This window comes from Cordyceps fumosorosea (genome assembly GCF_001636725.1).
Source record: "Cordyceps fumosorosea ARSEF 2679 chromosome Unknown scaffold_3, whole genome shotgun sequence".
Classification (NCBI taxonomy): Eukaryota; Fungi; Ascomycota; class Sordariomycetes; order Hypocreales; family Cordycipitaceae; genus Cordyceps; species Cordyceps fumosorosea.
The window spans coordinates 296,512-315,336 of NW_017387303.1; the positions used below are offsets into that span (position 1 = coordinate 296,512).

The 18,825-nt window shown below is 54.7% G+C and overlaps 5 protein-coding genes across 5 annotated transcripts; 3 read left to right on the forward strand and 2 right to left on the reverse strand.

Annotated features, from left to right (window-relative positions):
* Positions 1-490: 490 nt before the first annotated feature.
* On the reverse strand, positions 491-2,143 carry ISF_01775 (Soluble quinoprotein glucose/sorbosone dehydrogenase; the record flags this gene model as incomplete). The annotated part of the gene is made up of 4 exons (XM_018845382.1): positions 491-827; positions 877-1,247; positions 1,332-1,724; positions 1,850-2,143. The coding sequence occupies 4 exons, from the start codon at positions 2,141-2,143 to the stop codon at positions 491-493; spliced, it is 1,395 nt and encodes a 464-aa protein (XP_018707105.1).
* Positions 2,144-3,373: 1,230 nt separating this feature from the next.
* Positions 3,374-5,618, reverse strand: ISF_01776 (long-chain-fatty-acid-CoA ligase 1; the record flags this gene model as incomplete). Its single annotated transcript, XM_018845383.1, has 3 exons — positions 3,374-3,479; positions 3,546-5,133; positions 5,195-5,618. 3 exons carry the CDS (start codon positions 5,616-5,618, stop codon positions 3,374-3,376), a joined length of 2,118 nt encoding a protein of 705 aa, XP_018707106.1.
* A 2,189-nt stretch (positions 5,619-7,807) lies between these two features.
* Positions 7,808-8,396, forward strand: ISF_01777 (MARVEL-like domain protein; the record flags this gene model as incomplete). The annotated part of the gene is made up of 2 exons (XM_018845384.1): positions 7,808-7,886; positions 7,984-8,396. The coding sequence occupies 2 exons, from the start codon at positions 7,808-7,810 to the stop codon at positions 8,394-8,396; spliced, it is 492 nt and encodes a 163-aa protein (XP_018707107.1).
* Positions 8,397-9,425: 1,029 nt separating this feature from the next.
* ISF_01778 (O-acetylhomoserine-lyase) lies at positions 9,426-11,116 on the forward strand (the record flags this gene model as incomplete). Its single annotated transcript, XM_018845385.1, has 7 exons — positions 9,426-9,475; positions 9,540-9,594; positions 9,646-9,729; positions 9,829-10,188; positions 10,262-10,860; positions 10,915-10,978; positions 11,030-11,116. The coding sequence occupies 7 exons, from the start codon at positions 9,426-9,428 to the stop codon at positions 11,114-11,116; spliced, it is 1,299 nt and encodes a 432-aa protein (XP_018707108.1).
* Positions 11,117-14,196: 3,080 nt separating this feature from the next.
* ISF_01779 (hypothetical protein) lies at positions 14,197-15,617 on the forward strand (the record flags this gene model as incomplete). The annotated part of the gene is made up of 2 exons (XM_018845386.1): positions 14,197-14,843; positions 14,912-15,617. The coding sequence occupies 2 exons, from the start codon at positions 14,197-14,199 to the stop codon at positions 15,615-15,617; spliced, it is 1,353 nt and encodes a 450-aa protein (XP_018707109.1).
* Positions 15,618-18,825: the final 3,208 nt, after the last annotated feature.

The following is an 18,825-nucleotide window of genomic DNA, read 5'->3' on the forward strand; positions in this document are numbered from 1 at the left end:
TAGTGTAGGTGTGAGACCTAACGCGCTGTGCGGCAAGTGGCACACATTTTTGGAGAAAACCACAAGACTTGGTGCCTGTGTTACTAGGAGGCTATAAGCCGTTTTTTATGGCTGTTACACTATCGTCGCACCCACCTACAGTAGCTAATTCGGGCAGTGGGCAGAGGTGTGAGTAGCCTGGCTACTACCTTTAACAATCAATCGCCAGTGTTAAGAGTAGAAACTACGGTTGTTAAAAAGGGCACAAGCCTACTACTACCAAGCATCCTAAGGTAGAATATCTTCTGTAATTGTCCAATAAATGAAAGAAACTTTAGCCAGCAGTGGTGCCCGTGAGTTTATAAAGTGATGGCCTAAGCATCGAGTCACTAGACAATCAGAACCACAAAGGAAAGAAAAAAAAAGAAAAAAATAGCTAGAAGTCGTGTCAATCCATTTACATCAATCCATTTCATGTCATAGTATCTCAAGTCAAACCAACAGCTTGACCTCACCAAAAGAAGCCCCCAAACTGCTTCCGCATCCGCTCCGCCCCCGACGTCACGTCCTCTCCGCCGCCACCTGTACCCTTCGCCTTGCTCCCCACGCCCGTGACGACAAACAGCTCACCCGAGCTATCACTCGTCATGAACACACGGCCCGCCGCTCCCTTGCCTTCGTCGGTCCACAGCCCGACCGGCCGGAAGCACCCGCCCGGACACTCCGCGTTGTCCGCGTTCCACAGGAGCTTCTCCTCCGCGTCCGCGCTGTCCGCGCGCGCCACCGGCTGCCCGTCCGCGCCAAACGTCACGCGGCTCAGGCGGTACCCGTTCGGCGGCTGGCGGTTCCTAGCCTCCTTGTCAGCGTCACGTCGTTCTTTGGGAATGGGAAACGTACCAGCTCCCGTGAAAGGCAATCAGCGCGGCGCTGCCGTCGGGGAGGAACTTGATGTCCAGCGGCGCGAGGTGCGAGCCAAAGGTGAGGCGCGGCGCGGTCGCGTTGTCGCGGCACCAGTCGTCGGTGTAGCCGGCGATGTGGTCGCCCGTCATCTGCAAGCCGACCTTTGGCCCGCCGGAGGAGGCGGAGAAGTCCTTGACGTTGCTCGGGTCGTAGATGGCGACACACCCGGGATACCCGTAGTTGCGGCCGTACTGCGCGCTCGCCGTGTCGTTGGGCGCGCCGTGGTAGTTGAGCTCCTCGCCCGGGTTGGAGTTGTGAATGTCGTCGCTGCCACGCTTCATATTATCGATGGAGTTTTCCACCGTCCACTGTTTTTTTTTTTTTGCACCAAACAGTCAGTCTACCCTTCTCTGTCGCCCTTTCACTTTGAGTAAGGAGATGCGCAAACGTACAATGTGCCCGTTGCTCGGGTCGTCCGCCACTCCCACGCTGTTCCGCAGCCCCCAGCCCAACACCGCGCCCGAGGTGTACTCGACCGCCCCGGCGCCGTCCTTGACCAGGTCGGCGATGGTGAAGGCGCGCAGCTGGCTGCGTCCGGAGCCGATCTCGGCCGTCTCCTCGTCGATGTTGCCGTCGGAGCCGCGCGACACCAGCAGCAGCTCCGGGTTGTGCCGCGGCACCAGCAGCGTGCGCGACACGTGGCCGCCCTGCTGCATGCCGCCGAGGACGTGCCGGGGCTCGCCGACGGTGCCGGACGCCGCATCGTACGGGTAGGCGTAGGCGTCGGAGCCGGACGAGACGAAGAGCGTCTTGCCGTCGCCGGAGAGGGCGATGCCGTGGTTGAGCTTGCGGGCGGGGGTGTGGTGTTAGCTAGCCTGCACTTGATCAAAGAAGCAAAGCAGGACAAAAAGGTGGTAGAGAGTGCAAGGAAAGGGAGAAAACAGGAGATGACGACGAAAGCTTCACTCACCGTGCCGTCGCTGATCAACTGCGCGCTGGACGACACGCACACGTCCAGGCCCGCGCCGTCGTCGAGCACGACGCGCGTCACGCCCTTGCCCTTGGCCTCGACGACCAGCAGGTTGCCCTCGCCGTCCATGACGACGCCACGCGGCCGCGCGAGCCCGTTGAGCAGCACCTTGAACGCGACGCCGTCCGCCGTCTGCGGGCTCGACGCCGGCGCCGGCCCGGGACATGCAGCCGCCGCCCCCGCCGCGGTCGCACAAGCGGCGGCGGCGACGATGAGACTCCGCAAAAATGTCATTGTCTTTTGCTCAAGCCCTGACAAAGTCTGTTGTCTTTACCGATGGCCAAATCTAGCGGTAGGGGAAGGCCAATGGGTAGATGAGTAGGGAGGGAGAGATCAAATATGGAACAGAAAGTTGAGCGGAGATGCCCTGGTCTTTTTAATCGGCATGGGCGGGTTTAAGCTTCATTTCTTCCTTTTACTCGCCGCTGCCCCCTCCGCTTCCGCCTTGCCACCTACCTCTTCTGTACCCCAGGACCGGACCGCTAGCTAACTCATCGACAGGCATTGTGGCGCCTTTGTCTGAAAGGCGGGGATGGGCCATGACGACGACCAGTAGAGTGCCCCTCGGCAAGGCTTGGCGCTCGTGCTGTTGCGACACTAGAGGACGACGTTTCATCTATTGTAGGCAGATTCGCCTTCGGTATGGAGCAGAGTAGCAGGAGCATAAGCCCGCATGGTGCTAGTATTATACAACCATGACAAACGGAACCAAGCAAGGCCGGACAGTCAAGCTGGCGGGCACCTACCATACTTTATTACAGAAGGGAGAGCTAGGGCGAATCGTGCTCATTCATGCGGCTTTACTATGGTGTTAGCTGCGTCGTCAGTGTGGGTTGAAAGCGGCTTAGAATGAAGAAAGAAGTGATCGGCATCACGCTCCCATTTACGGTACTGGGCACTCTGCGGGAGGACGGGCTGCTTCATCCAAAAGTGCCACCAGAGTTACGTCCATGTTGTTATAGTGGCATTATAGCATATGATGGGAAGCGACGGAATTAGGTGCATGAATAGGCAGCTGATAAGGCGCTTGGGAGTATTGCCGGCCTCCCCTCGAATGGATTGGATGGATGGCTTGTCAATCGCACCGGAACTGCCCCACGTGAAGACTGTGACCACGGCTTCTCGTCATCTACTTCCAACCCGTGGGATGGCCGGCCGTCGCTGCTTAGTGCAGCGCCCCCGAAGTTAATTAAAGCATAAGTCGAGTCTTAGTCTTAGTGATGTAACGCGAGGGAGAACACCACCAAACTCCACAAGATCTACAGATGCTGTCATCATATGGTGTATTTATACTCTCAAACTGTAAAAGCCTTTCTAATAAATCAGAAAACATAGAAAAATTCCCCCGCCATTTTGGTTTCTAAGCATACAATGAATGCAGTCACCAACCCAAAAACGGTGCGACTGGCATTCTCTACTCATCCCTCGTTCCGTCTTTGATTCTTTGCCGGCCGTGAATCATGTCTACAGCTTAAACTTGCTAGGCTCCTCCGTGGCCTTGACCTCGGCGTACATGCGGTCGATATCACCGCGGAAAGCCTTGGCGGCTTGCGGGCGCTTGAGCTTGAGACTAGGAAGAAGCAATCACGTCAGTACAGCTGGGTCGGGTTATGTCCAAGAGTTAACCAAAACTTACGTGGGAGTCAGCAGGCCATTGTCGGGGGTAAAGGGATCGATGACGAGGTGCACGTTGCGGACGCGCTCCCAGTTGTTGAACTTGTGGCTGCGGCCAATCTTGTCCAGCACCTTGAGGACGGCCACCTTGACCTTGGGGTCGCCGGCGGCGGCGTTGATGGCAGCGTGGTCGCCGGCGGGAACGGGCTTGCCCAGGACCTTGCTGGCAAACGGGGGGAAGTTCTCCAGATCGACGCCAAAGATGGCCACGAGAGTAGCCTCCTTGGAATCACCATGCACGTACGCGGTGGCGACAATGTTGGTGTTGCCCAGGTAGACGTTCTCGATGCGCTCCGGCGAGATATACTCACCGTGTGCGAGCTTGAGGACGTTCTTCTTACGGTCGATGATACGGAGACGGCCAAGGCTGTCAATTTCGCCGATATCGCCCGAGTGGAACCAGCCGTCAGCCTCGAGGGCTTTCTTGTTCTCCTCCTCGTTCTTGTGGTATCCCTGGAACATGGTAGGACCACGCATGAGCACTTCACCACGGGGGTTAGGCTTGTCGTCGACGCTGTAGTTGTAGTCGGGGACCGACTCGAGGCAAAGCTCGAGACAGGGGAGAGGAGGTCCCAGGTTGCCAGCGGAGTAATCGCGGCTCAGCTGCACGGTAGCGCCGGCATACGTCTCCGTCATGCCGTAACCCTGGCGGAACTCGTTGCCGAACGCAGCACCGAGGAACTCCTGCACATCGGGGTCAAGCTGGGCACTGCCGCTGATCATGGAACGGGCGTTGTCGAGACCGACGGCAGCACGGACCTTCTTGGTCCAGAGTCTATCGTAGAAGAAGTGTGTGTTGGTGGTGCTTCCGGGCGGCTGGCGCATGTAGCCCTTCTTGACCTCGATGACGTGTCGGGAGAGGGCACCCTTGAAGCCGGGTGACTCAACAGTGGCTGCCTTGATGGCCGAGTTGAAGCGGTTGAAGAGACGGGGCACAGAGGGGAAGGACGTCGGCTTCAGGAGCTTCATGTCGTCCACGAGTCCGAGCACATCGCCACGGAAGAAACCAACGGCGGCACCGGAGACGATGGCAAGCTGGTCGATCATGCGGCCATAGATATGAGCGAGGGGCAGATACGACATGTGAATGTCGTTAGCCTGGACGTTGCCCATGGAGCGAGCACCGTTGATAGCCGAGACAGCATTTCCCTGGTGCATGACAACACCCTTGGGAGGACCAGTGGTACCCGAGGTATAGTTGATTGTGGTAATGTCGTTCCATGTGGGGGGCCGGAAGCCACGGCCGCTCTTGAGGCCAATCTCCTCAAGTTGCTGGAGTTCATAGAGCTTCAGGCCACTCTGAGCGGCGATGTCTCTCAGGATGTTACCAGGGTTCTTGTCCTTGTGCTCGCCCTTGTCCAAGGGATCCATGGAGATGATGATCTTCAGAGTAGGCACACGGGAGGCGAGCTTGATGAGAACGGGGATGTGGTTGGCCGTGCAAGCAACAGCCGGGAGCTCGGCATGGTTGATAATGTACTCGGTGGTGTCGGGGCCGAGCGTCTCGTAGAGCGACACACTGAAGAGGCTCTGCGAGGTACAGGCCATATCTGCGAGACGGGCGATTAGATTAGCGCGGCCTTAGGGCAGGAATCAGAGGTGAATACATACCAACAAGGTGCCACTCCGGGCTGTTGGGAGACCAGATACCAACACCGTATTTGCTGTTAGTGTAGCCGGCCTGCTGAACAACGTCGACAATACCAGCGCCAAGGTTTTTGCGACGCTCGCCCATCTCAGCATATGTCATCCAGTCGAACTTGTTCTCGTGCTCCTGCGTGGCGGGATTCCACTTGCGCACACCAAGCGCCTTTCTAGGGCCATATTTCTTGATGGCGAGCTCGAGGAGATCGTGAACGGACTCGACCTCGGGCTCGAGCTTGGTCAGGAGAGGCTGATCGCGGAAACGCCAGTGGCGGTAGACGGCGGTGCGGTTGGGGCGCTCGGAGCCGGGGATCGGTACGGCGTGAGGGGCACCCACGGGCGGCGGCGCGCTGAGCTCGGCGATGATTTGCTCTGCGGTTTGGGGAGCCATGGCTGCGGTGTTGTGTCGAGGAGACTGGGGGAGAAGCTTAAGCGCAGAGGCGCCGAGTTAGCCATGCGCGAGATTTCGTGGAGGCGACAACCAGTGAGGTGAGCAGGACAGTGGATGGACGATGCAGACTTACGGGCGGTACAGAAGAAGAAGAGTGACGCAGGTTTCTTCAATCGAGCCGGACCAGGAAGAGTGAGGGAGGACAAACTCAAAAGGGGGATGACAAACTCGGTCGTCGTCTTTGGACAACGAAGGAGAGGCAAGAGGGAAAGAAAGTAGGGGACCCGCGATTGGCTCTTTTGACAGAGACGCAAGCAAGCCAAGAGGTTGACACGGGCCAGTGTGCTGCGCCCAAATTGGTCATGAAGTCCGGGGCGCAACCCGCAAACCTCGCAAACCCACACTAGCTCTGGCCGAGGTCTATGGGGACTCTATGGGGGTGCCGAGGCAGCAGCAGCGGACTGACTGGGGCGGCTAGAGACGTCAAACTTGTTCGGGCAAGACGACGGCGTGAAAATGGCCTTTCTGGACTAATTAGTTCGTTTTTGGGGCAGTGTGCTGTGCAAGGCCCAAGGGGGGGCCCGGAAGCGAGGGCGTGATGCCGTGCCGCCTTGTATTCGTCTGTGTGCTGCGCTGCCTCACAGCCGTTTCGGAAGGCCGGCGTCTCGGGCTGGAGCGAGGCTGGATAGGTGGGATGGGGGGGGGCACTGGGCAAGTTTCGATGTCGAACCGTGTTGGAGCCTTGCGCCAAGTCCAACCCACATGTCTTCCTTGAGCCAGTGTTCTGGGGCAGCGCGGACGAATGTTGCTGCTGGGCTGTCCCGATTGGCTTGGCTGACCCGGGTCAATAGCACGGCCCGAAAGTCCGTTATCGTCGGGTTACCTATATGTGAATAGAGGCGGCCCTGACTAGAAAAGAAGTAGGATGGATGGTCGCCCGACTATCCTCCTTCCCCGCGCGTTTCTTTCTGGGGGAGAAGCTTTGCAGGCGGGCTAAAATTGATGGTGTCGTGGCGTACGCACTTGACTTCGGAGCCGATGACCCCTACCCGAGACACGGCAGACCGAGCAACAAGGAAACATGAATTTTGTTACCCTGAATCCCGTGAGATGACAATGACGTTTATAATGATATTGGTGAACTTGCCGTCGAGTAATGTCGGTTGTGGGATTTCTGTGCTGTTTGCCTTGGCATGACCATTTATTTCCCTGTCAAACAGCGTCTGTCAGCTGGCAACCCTGCCAGCTGCCAATACTCAAGTCCTTCACACGCTACATGCTACCTAAGTTGAACAACTTAACTTTCGTACTTAAACTACTTGCACACCCGATAATTACATAACACAATGAAGCAAGTCATAGGAAGCCATTATAAATTGTACACGCAGATAGCGGAAACAAAGCACTCGCAAACGGCGAAGAGCAGCTGGTTAGTATTCGTACCCTGGAGGCAAAAGGCCGTGTGATGGGTTTCAGCGCCGAGTTGAGAAGATATTATAGACTGATAAGCTGGACCGTTTCCAACGTTTCACAAGGAAAACCAGCGTGATTGGTTTAGTGGTAAAATTCTCCGTTGCCATCAGCAACGTCGGGGAGCCCTGGGTTCGATTCCCAGATCACGCATTCTTTTTTGGTGATTTTCTTTTTACATTACAGCTTCAGCTTTATATCCCGATCCTCGCGTCTGCAACAGGCTTTTTTCTCAATCACGCAATAGTATCCCTTGTCCCAAATACCATGCCTATCGGAGCCGCATCTCTGCTTCTCTTGTGCCCCTCATCAGTTTACATGCCTGAGCAAGCCTCCGTATCAAACGCGCGAGATGGCTCGCCCGCCACTGCTCAACGGGCCGGCTCCAGAATCTCTAATTCGGAGAACGGAAAACACTTCAAGACTAGAATAGTTGATCTCTGACATTTTCTTTACTTTTCAAAATTCTGGTACCTACTTTCATCGTCTCGATCCGGTACATCTTGAGCGTAGGTCGGCCTCATTGGGCGGATAGCGTTCGGTCCACATACCAGACGACTTACACTGTCAACAGAAAACCAGCAAACGGAAAGACGGCCCGGATACGACGAGTAAGAAAACAAATGACTCCTCAGCTAAAAGGCGAGCGTCAGACCTGGTCCTGGTCTGGTTCTATTTTTGCTTCCTAGCCTTCCCCCCCGTCTTGTTGAGTCGGCATCATGGGTCGCACCGTTGTCATCATCCTCCGCGTTGTGCAAGGCCTCCTGGCCTTGGCCAATTTAGCACTGGCGGCGTACGGTATGTCAAACAACTCCCAAAGAAGCAACGAAACTCTTCTCTCCACTCCGCACTCGTCGGGAACGTTTCCGCTGACTGCCCATGGCCCCGACGACAGTCTACAACTGGTACTCGACCGTCGCGCACCGACCGAGCCCTGGCGCGCTCCAATTCCTCGTCTTCGCGCCGTGCGTGTCGCTCGCCTCCATCGCCTACCTCGAGATCGCCGCGCGGCAGCGGCGCATGGTCATGGCGCACCGACTCACCGCGATGGGCGTCGAGGGCCTCAACGCGATCCTGTACCTGGGCGGGTTCGTGGCGCTGGCGCTGACGCTGAGCGACGAGGATGCGGCGTCGGCCGGGGGCGCGCCGGGCAAGGCGGTCGCGGTGCTGGCGGCGGCCGAGTTCAGCGCGTGGATCGCGTCGGCGGTGCTGGCGGCGCACGAGTGGTTCAGGAGCGAGGCGCAGATGAACAGAGTGACGGAGGCGCGTCGCGAGATGGCGGAGGCGGCGGAGAGTGGGAGATGCTAGAGGAATGTCCGAGGGAAGTGAGGTGGCGGCGAGGTTCGATGGACTGACAGGTCGACGATGACTTCATGTATATGTTACCCACGATGGCAATGCAGAGTGCAATAGCCGCGATATTTGCGTCTTCATGTTAATTGCCCTTTTTTTTCTTATCAATCACACCTTTATCTACAAGCCTATCGGGGCTGCGGGCTGTGTTGCATGCGATCGCGGCATAGTTGAGCCCAGTATAGTAATGGTAGTCGCCGCAGCTTTTTAAAGTTCAGCATCACCGCGGACGTTCAAGTTTTATGTATTAATCGAGGCTGGCTTTAAGCCAGGGTCCAAAGGAAGACGCCACGTTATGGGAGGACAACATCAGTTAGCCAGTACACAGGTTTCGCTGCTGGATCCTTTACAACGGTTAGATACATTTGCATCTTGAAGCTCCGTAAATTTCGATGCAGTGCATCTCAGCTCTGCGGTATTTCCTTGGGCCAACGAACATAGATAGCCAAGACCCGTCAGCCCAACTGCCTCACTCCAGACTGCCGACGTCACTACTAGACACAATGACATGATAACTAGCTGCAATACCCTCAACAAACCATCTTCAGGTACAGAAATGACGCGACCAGAGTGTCCGGTTACGCAGTCGTCCATTACGGCGATGACGTGCTTTTGGTGCCAAAGACCGCGCCGGACCCCACACCGGAACCCTTTTATGCAAGCCTCGATGCAGCTGGAGTGGTGAAGCAGCAAATGCGGACGAAAATCGGGGAGGGGGATTTGCAACTGAGGGTGGCAGATGAGGGGTAGCAGCGGACAGCTGAGGTCGCATCGCCGTTTTGCTTATAATGTTGTGTGCGCCTTCTCTCTCTCTCCCGTGCTGCACAACTTCTCTTTCCTTCTTCCCGTATACCTGGGGTAGCACTAGCATCATCATACTGGTAGAATTGCTAGCGACTATACCGTCAATTCATTGCACATTCTACTCCTCACATCGCGCATCTACAGTACAGCCCCCTCTCGCAAAGCACGGCATCTCGAACCATGGCGGAACAAATCAGCAAGAACTTTGAGACGCTTCAGCTCCATGCTGGGTACGTTGGTTGATTCGCTTGCAAGTGCATAGCTGAAGGCACTCGCTTACACCAAAATTCACAGCCAGGAGCCTGATCCCACCACGAACGCACGCGCCGTGCCCATCTACGCTACAACTGTGAGCATTTCCATACAGTATTCTTGACTGCAGTAATTGACGTGATGATAGAGCTTCACATTCAATGACTCTGCCCACGGCGCGAGGCTGTTTGGCCTCAAGGAGTTTGGCAATATTTACTCGAGAATCATGAACGTACGTGCCGTCTTGAAAACCAAAAAAAAAAAAAAAAAAAAAAAAAAAAAAGAAAAAAGAAAAAGAAAAAAAAAGGAAAAAGGAGTCTAACTTGAACAGCCTACTGTCGACGTCTTCGAGAAGCGAATTGCCGCCCTGGAAGGTGGTGTCGCCGGCCTCGCCGCCTCGTCCGGCCAGAGTGCGCAGTTCATCACCATCAACACGCTCGCCCACGCCGGCGACAACATCATCTCGACGTCGAACCTCTACGGCGGCACGTACAACCAGTTCAAGGTCTTCCTGCCGCGCCTGGGCATCCAGACCAAGTTTGTCAACGGCGACGACCCGGAAGAGATTGCGGCCCTGATCGACGATAAGACCAAGGCCGTCTACGTCGAGAGCATCGGCAACCCGCGGTACAACGTGCCGGACCTCGAGGCCATTGCCAAGGTTGCGCATGCTAAGGGCGTACCTCTTGTTGTAAGTTGGAGCGGAGAGACAGAGGGAGAGAAGAGGACAAGGCAACGACAGCAGCTGACAAGGTCCCCTACAGGTCGACAACACCTTTGGCGCCGGCGGCTACTTCATCCGGCCGATCGACCACGGCGCCGACATCGTCGTGCACTCGGCGACCAAGTGGATCGGCGGCCACGGCACCACCATCGGCGGCGTCATCGTCGACAGCGGCAAGTTCGACTGGGGCGCCAACGCCGCGCGCTTCCCGCAGTTCAACGAGCCCTCCGAGGGCTACCATGGGCTCAAGTTCTGGGAGACCTTTGGCGCCATCTCCTTCATCATCCGCGCGCGCGTCGAGATCGTGCGCGACCTCGGCGCCTACCTCAACGCCTTTGCCGCCCAGCAGCTGCTGCTCGGCGCCGAGACGCTGTCGCTGCGCGCCGAGCGCCACGCGCAGAACGCGCTGGCGCTGGCGCAGTATCTCGAGAAAAGCCCCAAGGTCAGTTGGGTGAAGTACCCGGGCCTGCCGAGCCACCCGTCGCACGAGACGGCCAAGAAGTACCTGAAGAGGGGGTTTGGTGGTGTGCTGAGCTTCGGCGTCAATGGAGGCGTGGAGGAGGGCGCCAAGGTGGTGGACAGCTTCAAGCTCATCTCCAACCTGGCCAATGTTGGTGATGCGAAGACGCTGGCCATTCAGTACGTTACCTTGAAAGGGGAAAAAAAGGCAGAAGCTTTGCTAACGTGTGGCAGCCCGTGGTCCACGACTCACGAACAGCTCTCGGACGAGGAAAAGGCCAACTCTGGCGTCACCGAGGTTAGTGCTCCTGGCCGTTAATGACGATTCGCACGACTAATTTTGCGACAGGATCTCATCCGTATCTCGGTCGGTATCGAGCACATTGATGATATCATCGCCGACTTTGAGCAGTCCTTCACTGCGGCGGGCATTTAGTTTGGTGTAGGGTTTTGGGTTTTGCGAAATCAATAAACGGCAAGTAAACAAGGTGGCCGAGCTTTGCAGATAGAACTGGTCCAGTGCTCGCATGTTTAATAGTTTTTAAGGATCGTGGAAACCATGTTTATTTAAGTTTAGTTTGCCCCAACCTGGATGAAACGCGACGCAGGTACCCGGAGAGGCGACTGCGCACATGACAGGAGTAGGCGCGCTGTTCCGGCAGCCCGACGCGTTTTTCGAACAAAGCTTTCGCCCGTAGCCAAAATTTTTCCACAATGGGGGAAGAGAGTCCACGGTCCATTGCCTGGGCAGGGATGCTGAAAATGGGCGGCTGCCCGCAGCAGAAGCACGCACCGGTGACGCAGGGACCTTGAGGAACAGGCCTTGCTCGGTTAACCTGCGACGCTCTACTGGTAAATACTGACGATCAGACTGTGAGTTCGGATCATTCTTATACGTGCGTGGGCTGTTTTTTTAAATTTGGGAGTCGTATGGACAGAGGGAGGTAGATGCGAGTCGATTGCACAATTATGTCACCGGCGCCTATCCTAGGAATTCGGGGTCGCGCACAACAAAAGAGTGCATGTTGATCGCTACGGCAACAAACTGGACGAGATTTGCTGCTAATAAGTAGGCGGTTCCTTGGCCACGGACATTTTGGGGGCCAATGTAACAACAACGGGAACAAAGAGAGGACAGACGGATCAACAACGGAGCAACCAACAACAGTGATGGGCGGGGAAGTTACGCCGACAATCATCAATGGCTCATTTTTGGTACTTGTACTTTCAGCGAGAAAAGGAAAGGAAAGGGGAGAAAAAAAAACGACGAAGGTAATGCCGCATGGCAAGCAGGGATGAATGTGGGTGGAGGGATGTCTGACCGCGAGGTTGGCTGGGATGCTGAAGAAAGATGAAGAATTCAAGTTGCACGATGGACGATTTAAAAAAGAAGGAAAAGGAAAAAAGAAAAAAAAAAGAGAATAAACAAGAAAAAAAAGGCAATTATCAACAGAGTGTAGATTGTAGATACCTCCGTGGTAAGTGGCAAGTATAACCGTACTGAAGGGGAGTATGTATTGTCACATGAGTTGGTGGATACAGCAATGGGATGGCCAGGATGTTGTGACGACAGCAAGACAATGTGATTGTTGGAAAAAAAGAGCGCGGAATATAAGCTCTGCGGAATCAAAGGGAGCTGATCGTCTCTTACATATGACTCGGAGACTTTAATTCAGCTGGCAACTGCTGGTTAACTGTCCCCCCCCCCCCCCGATCCATTGCATGAAGGTACGGATGTCACTGGTGCATAATAGGTAGGCACATAGTTTGGTCGTCGTGGCTCGATTCTGCGCTGTTGATTCCCGCCTGCATGCTTCCACCTCGCTTCCTGTCTCTCTTCTGTGTGTGCCTGAAACAAATCAGCCAATGCTCAGAGTACCGGTTGGGATGGCGGCTGAGTCCGAAGTTGCACATGGCAGGAAGAGACGAGACAAAGAAGAGAAGACGACCAGAAGGGAGGGAAAAAAAAAAAAAAAGGTCAAAACTCTGTTTAAATGAGATTTGGCCAAAAAAGACCCGCCGCCAATGCTGAAACGAAAGACAACGTGGGTTGCCTTGCTTGTCGGCGGTCTGATCGCTAAATAATGGCCAACGATGATCCCCCTCTTGACCCGCTTCTAGTTATGTACTCTGCTCTACCAGGCCCTCTGCTGCACCTTATTTCTTCCGAACCGAACATCCCGAAAGCTTGCTTGAGATCTACTTGTCAATTTTTGAACTTTCCAAGAATTCTTTTTTTTTGGTCCAAGGCGCATTGGCATGGGCTGGCATGTGAGCTGGCCCTCCCCACAAGTTGTGGTGGTGGGCTTTTCCTCCCCGTGATGGCAAACAAACGCAGCCAGGGGGGTTCATGAGACCCTGCCATCTCGGCTTCTATTTATCGGCCGCTTCCTTTTCTGCCCGGCTAGCATGGTTATTAGGGCCCAAACTTTGGGGGGGGGGGCAGAGTCCGGATTGGAACTGGCTGCGGCCTCCGCTCAGCCAACTCAAACAATCGCCAAAACGTTTGCTTGCGCAGAATCATAATGCGGGGACGGAAATAGAAAGACATGGCGTATTCTTAGAGCAGAAACAGGAATAAATGCAAAAAAACAAAAACAAAAATACAGGATCCAAACCAAAAGCAACAGCAACAGCAGCATAACAGTTCATGTCTATGTACAATGTCAGCGGTGTCCATACGGATACGGACACACTAACTAGCCAACTATAATTACTCTCCTCCCCGGCCGCCGAATAATCCTCTGCAATATCCATAAATAAGTTAGTTAATAACAATCGTGAACCAGGCCCCCCCTGCCTGTAGATTCGCCCGCGTTGATCTGTGCTGTGATTGTGATGAGCAGCGATCCAATCAAGAAACCAGCAGCCTCGGCTTGCCCGCACAGAATCTCTCCTTCTCCCTCTCTCCTCTCCTCTTCTCTCCAAGCGCTCGGGAGCTTTGCCCACCCTCCCGATAATTAATTTACTCGGTAGCTCAAACTCGTATGCAGAGGTGTGCCTCTGATCCTTCCTCCATCCTTCAACAACTCATTCACTGCCGTTTGTGTAACCGTCTTTTCTGCATGTCGTACTTGACTTGATTTACTTACTTGCCCGTCGTTGCCCTGCATATCCCCCGCCTTTGTTGGCCCTCTTGTGGTCAAGTCATTGCCGCTGTCGCTTTCTTCTTTTCTTTCTGTCTTTTCTTTCCTTCCCTTCTGTCTCGCTTTCCTTCCATTTTGCCGCTGTCGAACTTCGCTAGGAACCACACCTCCCGCACTTCAGCTACCCTTTTGATCCCGTCCCGGCTCTACCTCTCTCTCTCTCTCTCACTCTCTTTCTTTCATCCACCCAATTGACTCTCTCTCTCTCTCTCTCTCTCTTACTCACTCACCTACTCAACTCACTTTCACGGCCTAACCAGCAAAACACGACAACAACAGACCAGACCGAACCCCGTTCAGACATGGAATGCAACAGATAAGCCACCCAAGATAGTCCTGCCCAAGAAGGAGAGAGGCAAAGAGAGAAACCATGCTCGACCTACCCTCGCTCTACTTTGGCGCCTTCCTCGGCGTCTTCGCCTTCACCCTCATCGAGATATGCAGACAGACCCGCCGCATCGTCCGCCGCGGACGCGCCTGGAGCCGCCAGAACGGCTACCTCTACATGATATGGAGCGAGGTCCTTGTCAACCTCGTCTTCGCCGTCGTCACAATCCTGCACCTCGACGGTGGCGTCCCCGGCTCGCTCGCCCTCTACTTCGCCACCGTTACCCTCTGGGCTCTGCAAACGCAGCTGCTCTCGCAAATCATCGCCAACCGCGTGTCGCTCATCATGGTCAGCCGCCAACGCGCCACCTGGATGCGTTGGGGCCTCTTCGGCATAATCCTCGCCGTTAATATTACCGTCTACATAATCTGGATCCCGGCCTACATGCCGGGCGCGTCGCCGGAGCGGAAGCGCCTCAACGACATTTTTGAAAAGTTTGAAAAGACCTTCTTCCTTGTGGTGGACCTGGCCCTGAATGGCTTCTTCTTGTATCTGGTCAGGTTTCGGCTCATTGCTGGCGGTCTACCCAAGTACTGGGCGCTGTTCAAGATGAACACAGTGCTCATTGTCGTCTCCACAGCCATGGATGCCGCCTTGCTGGGCATGCTGAGCCTATCAGATCCCTACGTGTAAGCCATCAATTCTTGTTTATATGATTCACACCCGTCCCAAACACTTGCTAATACCCTCTTGACAGATACGTGCAGTTTGCACCGCTAGGTTACACAATCAAGCTCTACATCGAACTCGTCATGACATCCCTCATCGCCAGGGTAGTCAGCAGCGAGAGCGTGGCTCCGGGCCAGACCGGCGGCTCCTTGAATTACGCGCCGTCGTTCCAGCCACCGCTGCCGATGGGACACGATCGGTATGGCGACAAGTATGGCAGCACCAAAAGTATATTCGGCGACAAGAGCGTCTTTGGCGATGCGCCGACCACGTCAAAATTCGATACCATGTCTATCCGCAGCAGCGCCGCACTGTCATCGCACGCCGCCGACGTCGAGGGCCGCCACGAGGCACCCGGCGACGAGGCCTACCACCTCAGCCCGGTGCCGGAGTCGGTGCCGGAGGCGAGCATCATCAAGACGGTGACGACGACGGTCGTGTCCTCGGACAAGAACGAAAGCTCGTCGTCGGCGCCGACAGTGTCGCCGAGCAGGAGCGTCGTAGGCAGCGTCAAGAGCCACAAGAGCCACAAGAGTCACAAAAGCCACAGGAGCAGTCGTAGTCGGAGCCGGCTGTTCCACAGCGACCAGGCGCAGTCGCCGCCGCCGCTGCCGCCGCTGCCGGACGACGGCGCGTCTATATTGACCATGACGACGTCAACAACGACAACTACGAGCGGGCCCAGGAAGGCGCGGCATCCGCTCACATCGCGATTCAACCAGCGGAATCGCTGAGTCTGACGGCTGCATACATAAAGCCAGCCCATAATCTTTCCTTTACGCATTAAATACATTTCATACTTGTACTGGGGTCAGCATGTTTTGGTCTTTTTGCATTTTGTTTCATGATACATCTACAATATCCATTTACTTGATCATAGACGGAGAGAGTTTGGTTCACATGATTTCAGAGGCCATTCCACAAGTGGCCGTACAGCGAACGGCTTTGTGCACATAGAGCAATTTCATACAAGCCTTCATCAAAGCACAGTAATAGAATAAATGTAATAAAATCACATAGATAATATGAAAAAAAGAAAAAAAAAGAGTTCCTGTGGCAATGTGGTGGGAGACGTAGGTCTCATCAGCGTACGCCTGCTCGTCAGGCAACGTCTTTTGTAGCTGGTAGCTGCATACATACCACTGTAAGAGCCCTGTAGTGATTAGTTTCCCTGGCTTTGAGGATAATGTATGCGTCATTGTCTCCTCATTCTCGCCAAATATCCAGCAAAGTTGCCTAGAACCCGTCCACCGCTCAACGGATTTCCATTGGAGGAGCAGAACTTGGCACTGGGAGCTTACTCACGGGCGAGGCTGACCAATGCAAGTTGGGCCCCTCACCAAGTGCCGGACGGCCGACCCCACTAGCTATGTAGACAGAAGGGAAGTCCAAGTGTAGTTACGGAGGCCGCCTCTTCGACAACGAGAGCCGTGCTGGCCGGCCATCGCGAGCTCTCAAAGGCGACAATGGTGTGTGTTTAAAAGATCGGGAGTGGCTGGATGAGATGTGGTGGGTGTGGCGCATCTGAAATTTCGTGCCATGCAGTTTTCGTCTTAGCGTGGGTTGGATAGACGAAGGGATTCAGTCAATCCCGTGCAGCTTGCAGGGGAGAAACGTGCTGTTCCTGCGCCGGATTTCGGGATTCGGTGCGTGCCTGTTGTTAAAGCTTCTAGAAGCCAATCTTCAACATCAAGGCAGCTTCGAGCACTTGTAAAGCTGTTTTTGTACTCTAGAAATCCAGGACAAATCCCCTCCCCCCCCGCGAAAATCTGGGCCAGAGTGGCATGGAAAGCCGGCTGGAAATGGCGGATTTTTAAACGAGGAGCTGAGAAAAGAAGCGCCTATCCTTGTTTTAAATACGCAGCTGCTTCATTCACAATGAGCGACCAGATTAGGCAGGTTTGTTGACCGGGACTTATCCTGCCCTGTAGAGGAAGCAAGATTCGACGGAGATCTGGATACCCGAAGCAGCCTTGCCTAGCTGGCAGATGGCGCCGACAAGTTAACACAGTGGCATGGGGACGAGGACGCTATACCCTACGAAATAGGCGAGCCTGTCTGCAGAAGCCGTGGGCTGACCCCTGTACATTTCGAACGTGAGTACCCTGCCATCTTGGTGGTATGGATCGTTGATCAGTTCATTGTGTGCATCGCTCTGAGATCACGCGTCTTCCCAAGTAGAGCCGATGGGCGACTATTCGGGACTTGGCACAAGCCAAGTTATCATGTAGACAACATTCAAGACACCCTGAGTACATGTCTGTTGTATGGGCGTATGCGTGCATTTTTCTTATGAGCATTAGCCTCGGTACTCAGATATTGGAATACATCGTTCCCTGCCAGTGGCGGTGTGCTCTAGGACAGCAAGTTCCAGGAATAGCCCACCACCAAGACGGCTGAACTGGGGTTTCTACTTGTTGAGATGATCCAAGACAAATGGCAACGCCACCTGCCAGGGACTTTTTATTTCACCACGCAGCCCATTGTCCACTTGACGGCAGGATTGGTGCCAGGTCAGCCTCACCAGGCTTCAGCTGGTGGACAAATGAAGGTCACTGACGAGGGGACTTACCCACACAATCGCATCAAAGCCTGATTATGGTGGATGTGGCTTGCTGGCGCGGTGTGACATGGTGATTATTATTGTTTCTCGCCTTGTCGGACGTCGCACATGGCAGTATAAGCATACGTTGAAGAAGGCTGCGTGAATTCATCCCCTTGGGCTGGCCGATCAGGGCCTGTGCATGACCGTTGGTGAGGAAGCTAGGTCGTCGGCAAAGGAAGAGTGTTGTAAGGCCTCCACATTGCGATCTTGCGCGAGAAATGCGGCGCTTTCCCGATACGGCTCAAGATTAGTGAGGAGAGGCGATGAACCAAGCGACATGACCGGGTGCGATATCCAGGGCGAGCAGTGCAGAGAAATATGGAAAAAATGCCAAAAATTCAAAATGACTTTTATTGTAAACCGAAGAAAAGGTTAGAAAGAAATAAGAACCGACATGGGAGCTTTTGGTACTTTGCCGGCAACATCATCATGTAATGTATGTATGTGTAGCTTACGGGCTCTGGCCGATGTCGAGCCAGCTAGGTCGACGCCATACGAGCATTGCGTCAGCTGTGCCAAAGGATGGGGATAAGGGGGCCGATTAGTGCCCGGTACTGGATGATCAACTAATAATTACTGGTAATTCGTCTACAGTCCACGCGGAAATAAGAAAATTGTCCATGGATATACTCAGCATTGAAGGGTCCAAGTCAGTGAATAGACAGGACAGGGCTCAGGCTGCAAGCGCACCCTGGCAGGGCCCAGCAAAAAAGGCCATGCAGCGCTAAAACTCGTTCAATGTGGGGCGATGCATCGATTTCGGCCTAGGGCGATGCATGGAAAAGTCGTTGAAATCGAAAAATGAAGGAATAAAAAAAAATAGGATAGAAAGGTGGGATTCATGGGGACGAGACTGGGCAGCCAGCCAGCTGTCGGGTGAGCAGGTGAGAGAGACTTGACAAGGCGGACTAGAGGGAGGGATGGGGCTGTTATGGGTGCAAGGGCCAAGAATGATTAGCGGCATCGACCTTGGTTCATAGCTCAATTAGGATAGCGGAACGAGGCAGCAACAAAGCGGCTCTGACATTGAGCGAGATTTCCAGGTCGTGTCGATTCGCCATCCAGCCTCTGGCGGCAGTTGTTCTGCAATGTCCGAGACAGAAGAGGCTTAGCGCGATACTCGGCTGCGGCGGGTCCTCTCGTTCATGTCAACCGATGCCCCCACCCCAGCAGGTGAAGTAAAGGTGAAAAAGGGCCTTAAAAAGGAGGCAGCGAATCTGTAAACTAGAGATTCTCTGTAAGGCGGACCGGATGGATGCCGATTCTAGGGGGAGTGGCATGTTGCGAGACCAAGGCGCGTGGATGTGCTGATTGATGGCCACCGCGAGCCAAGGCGG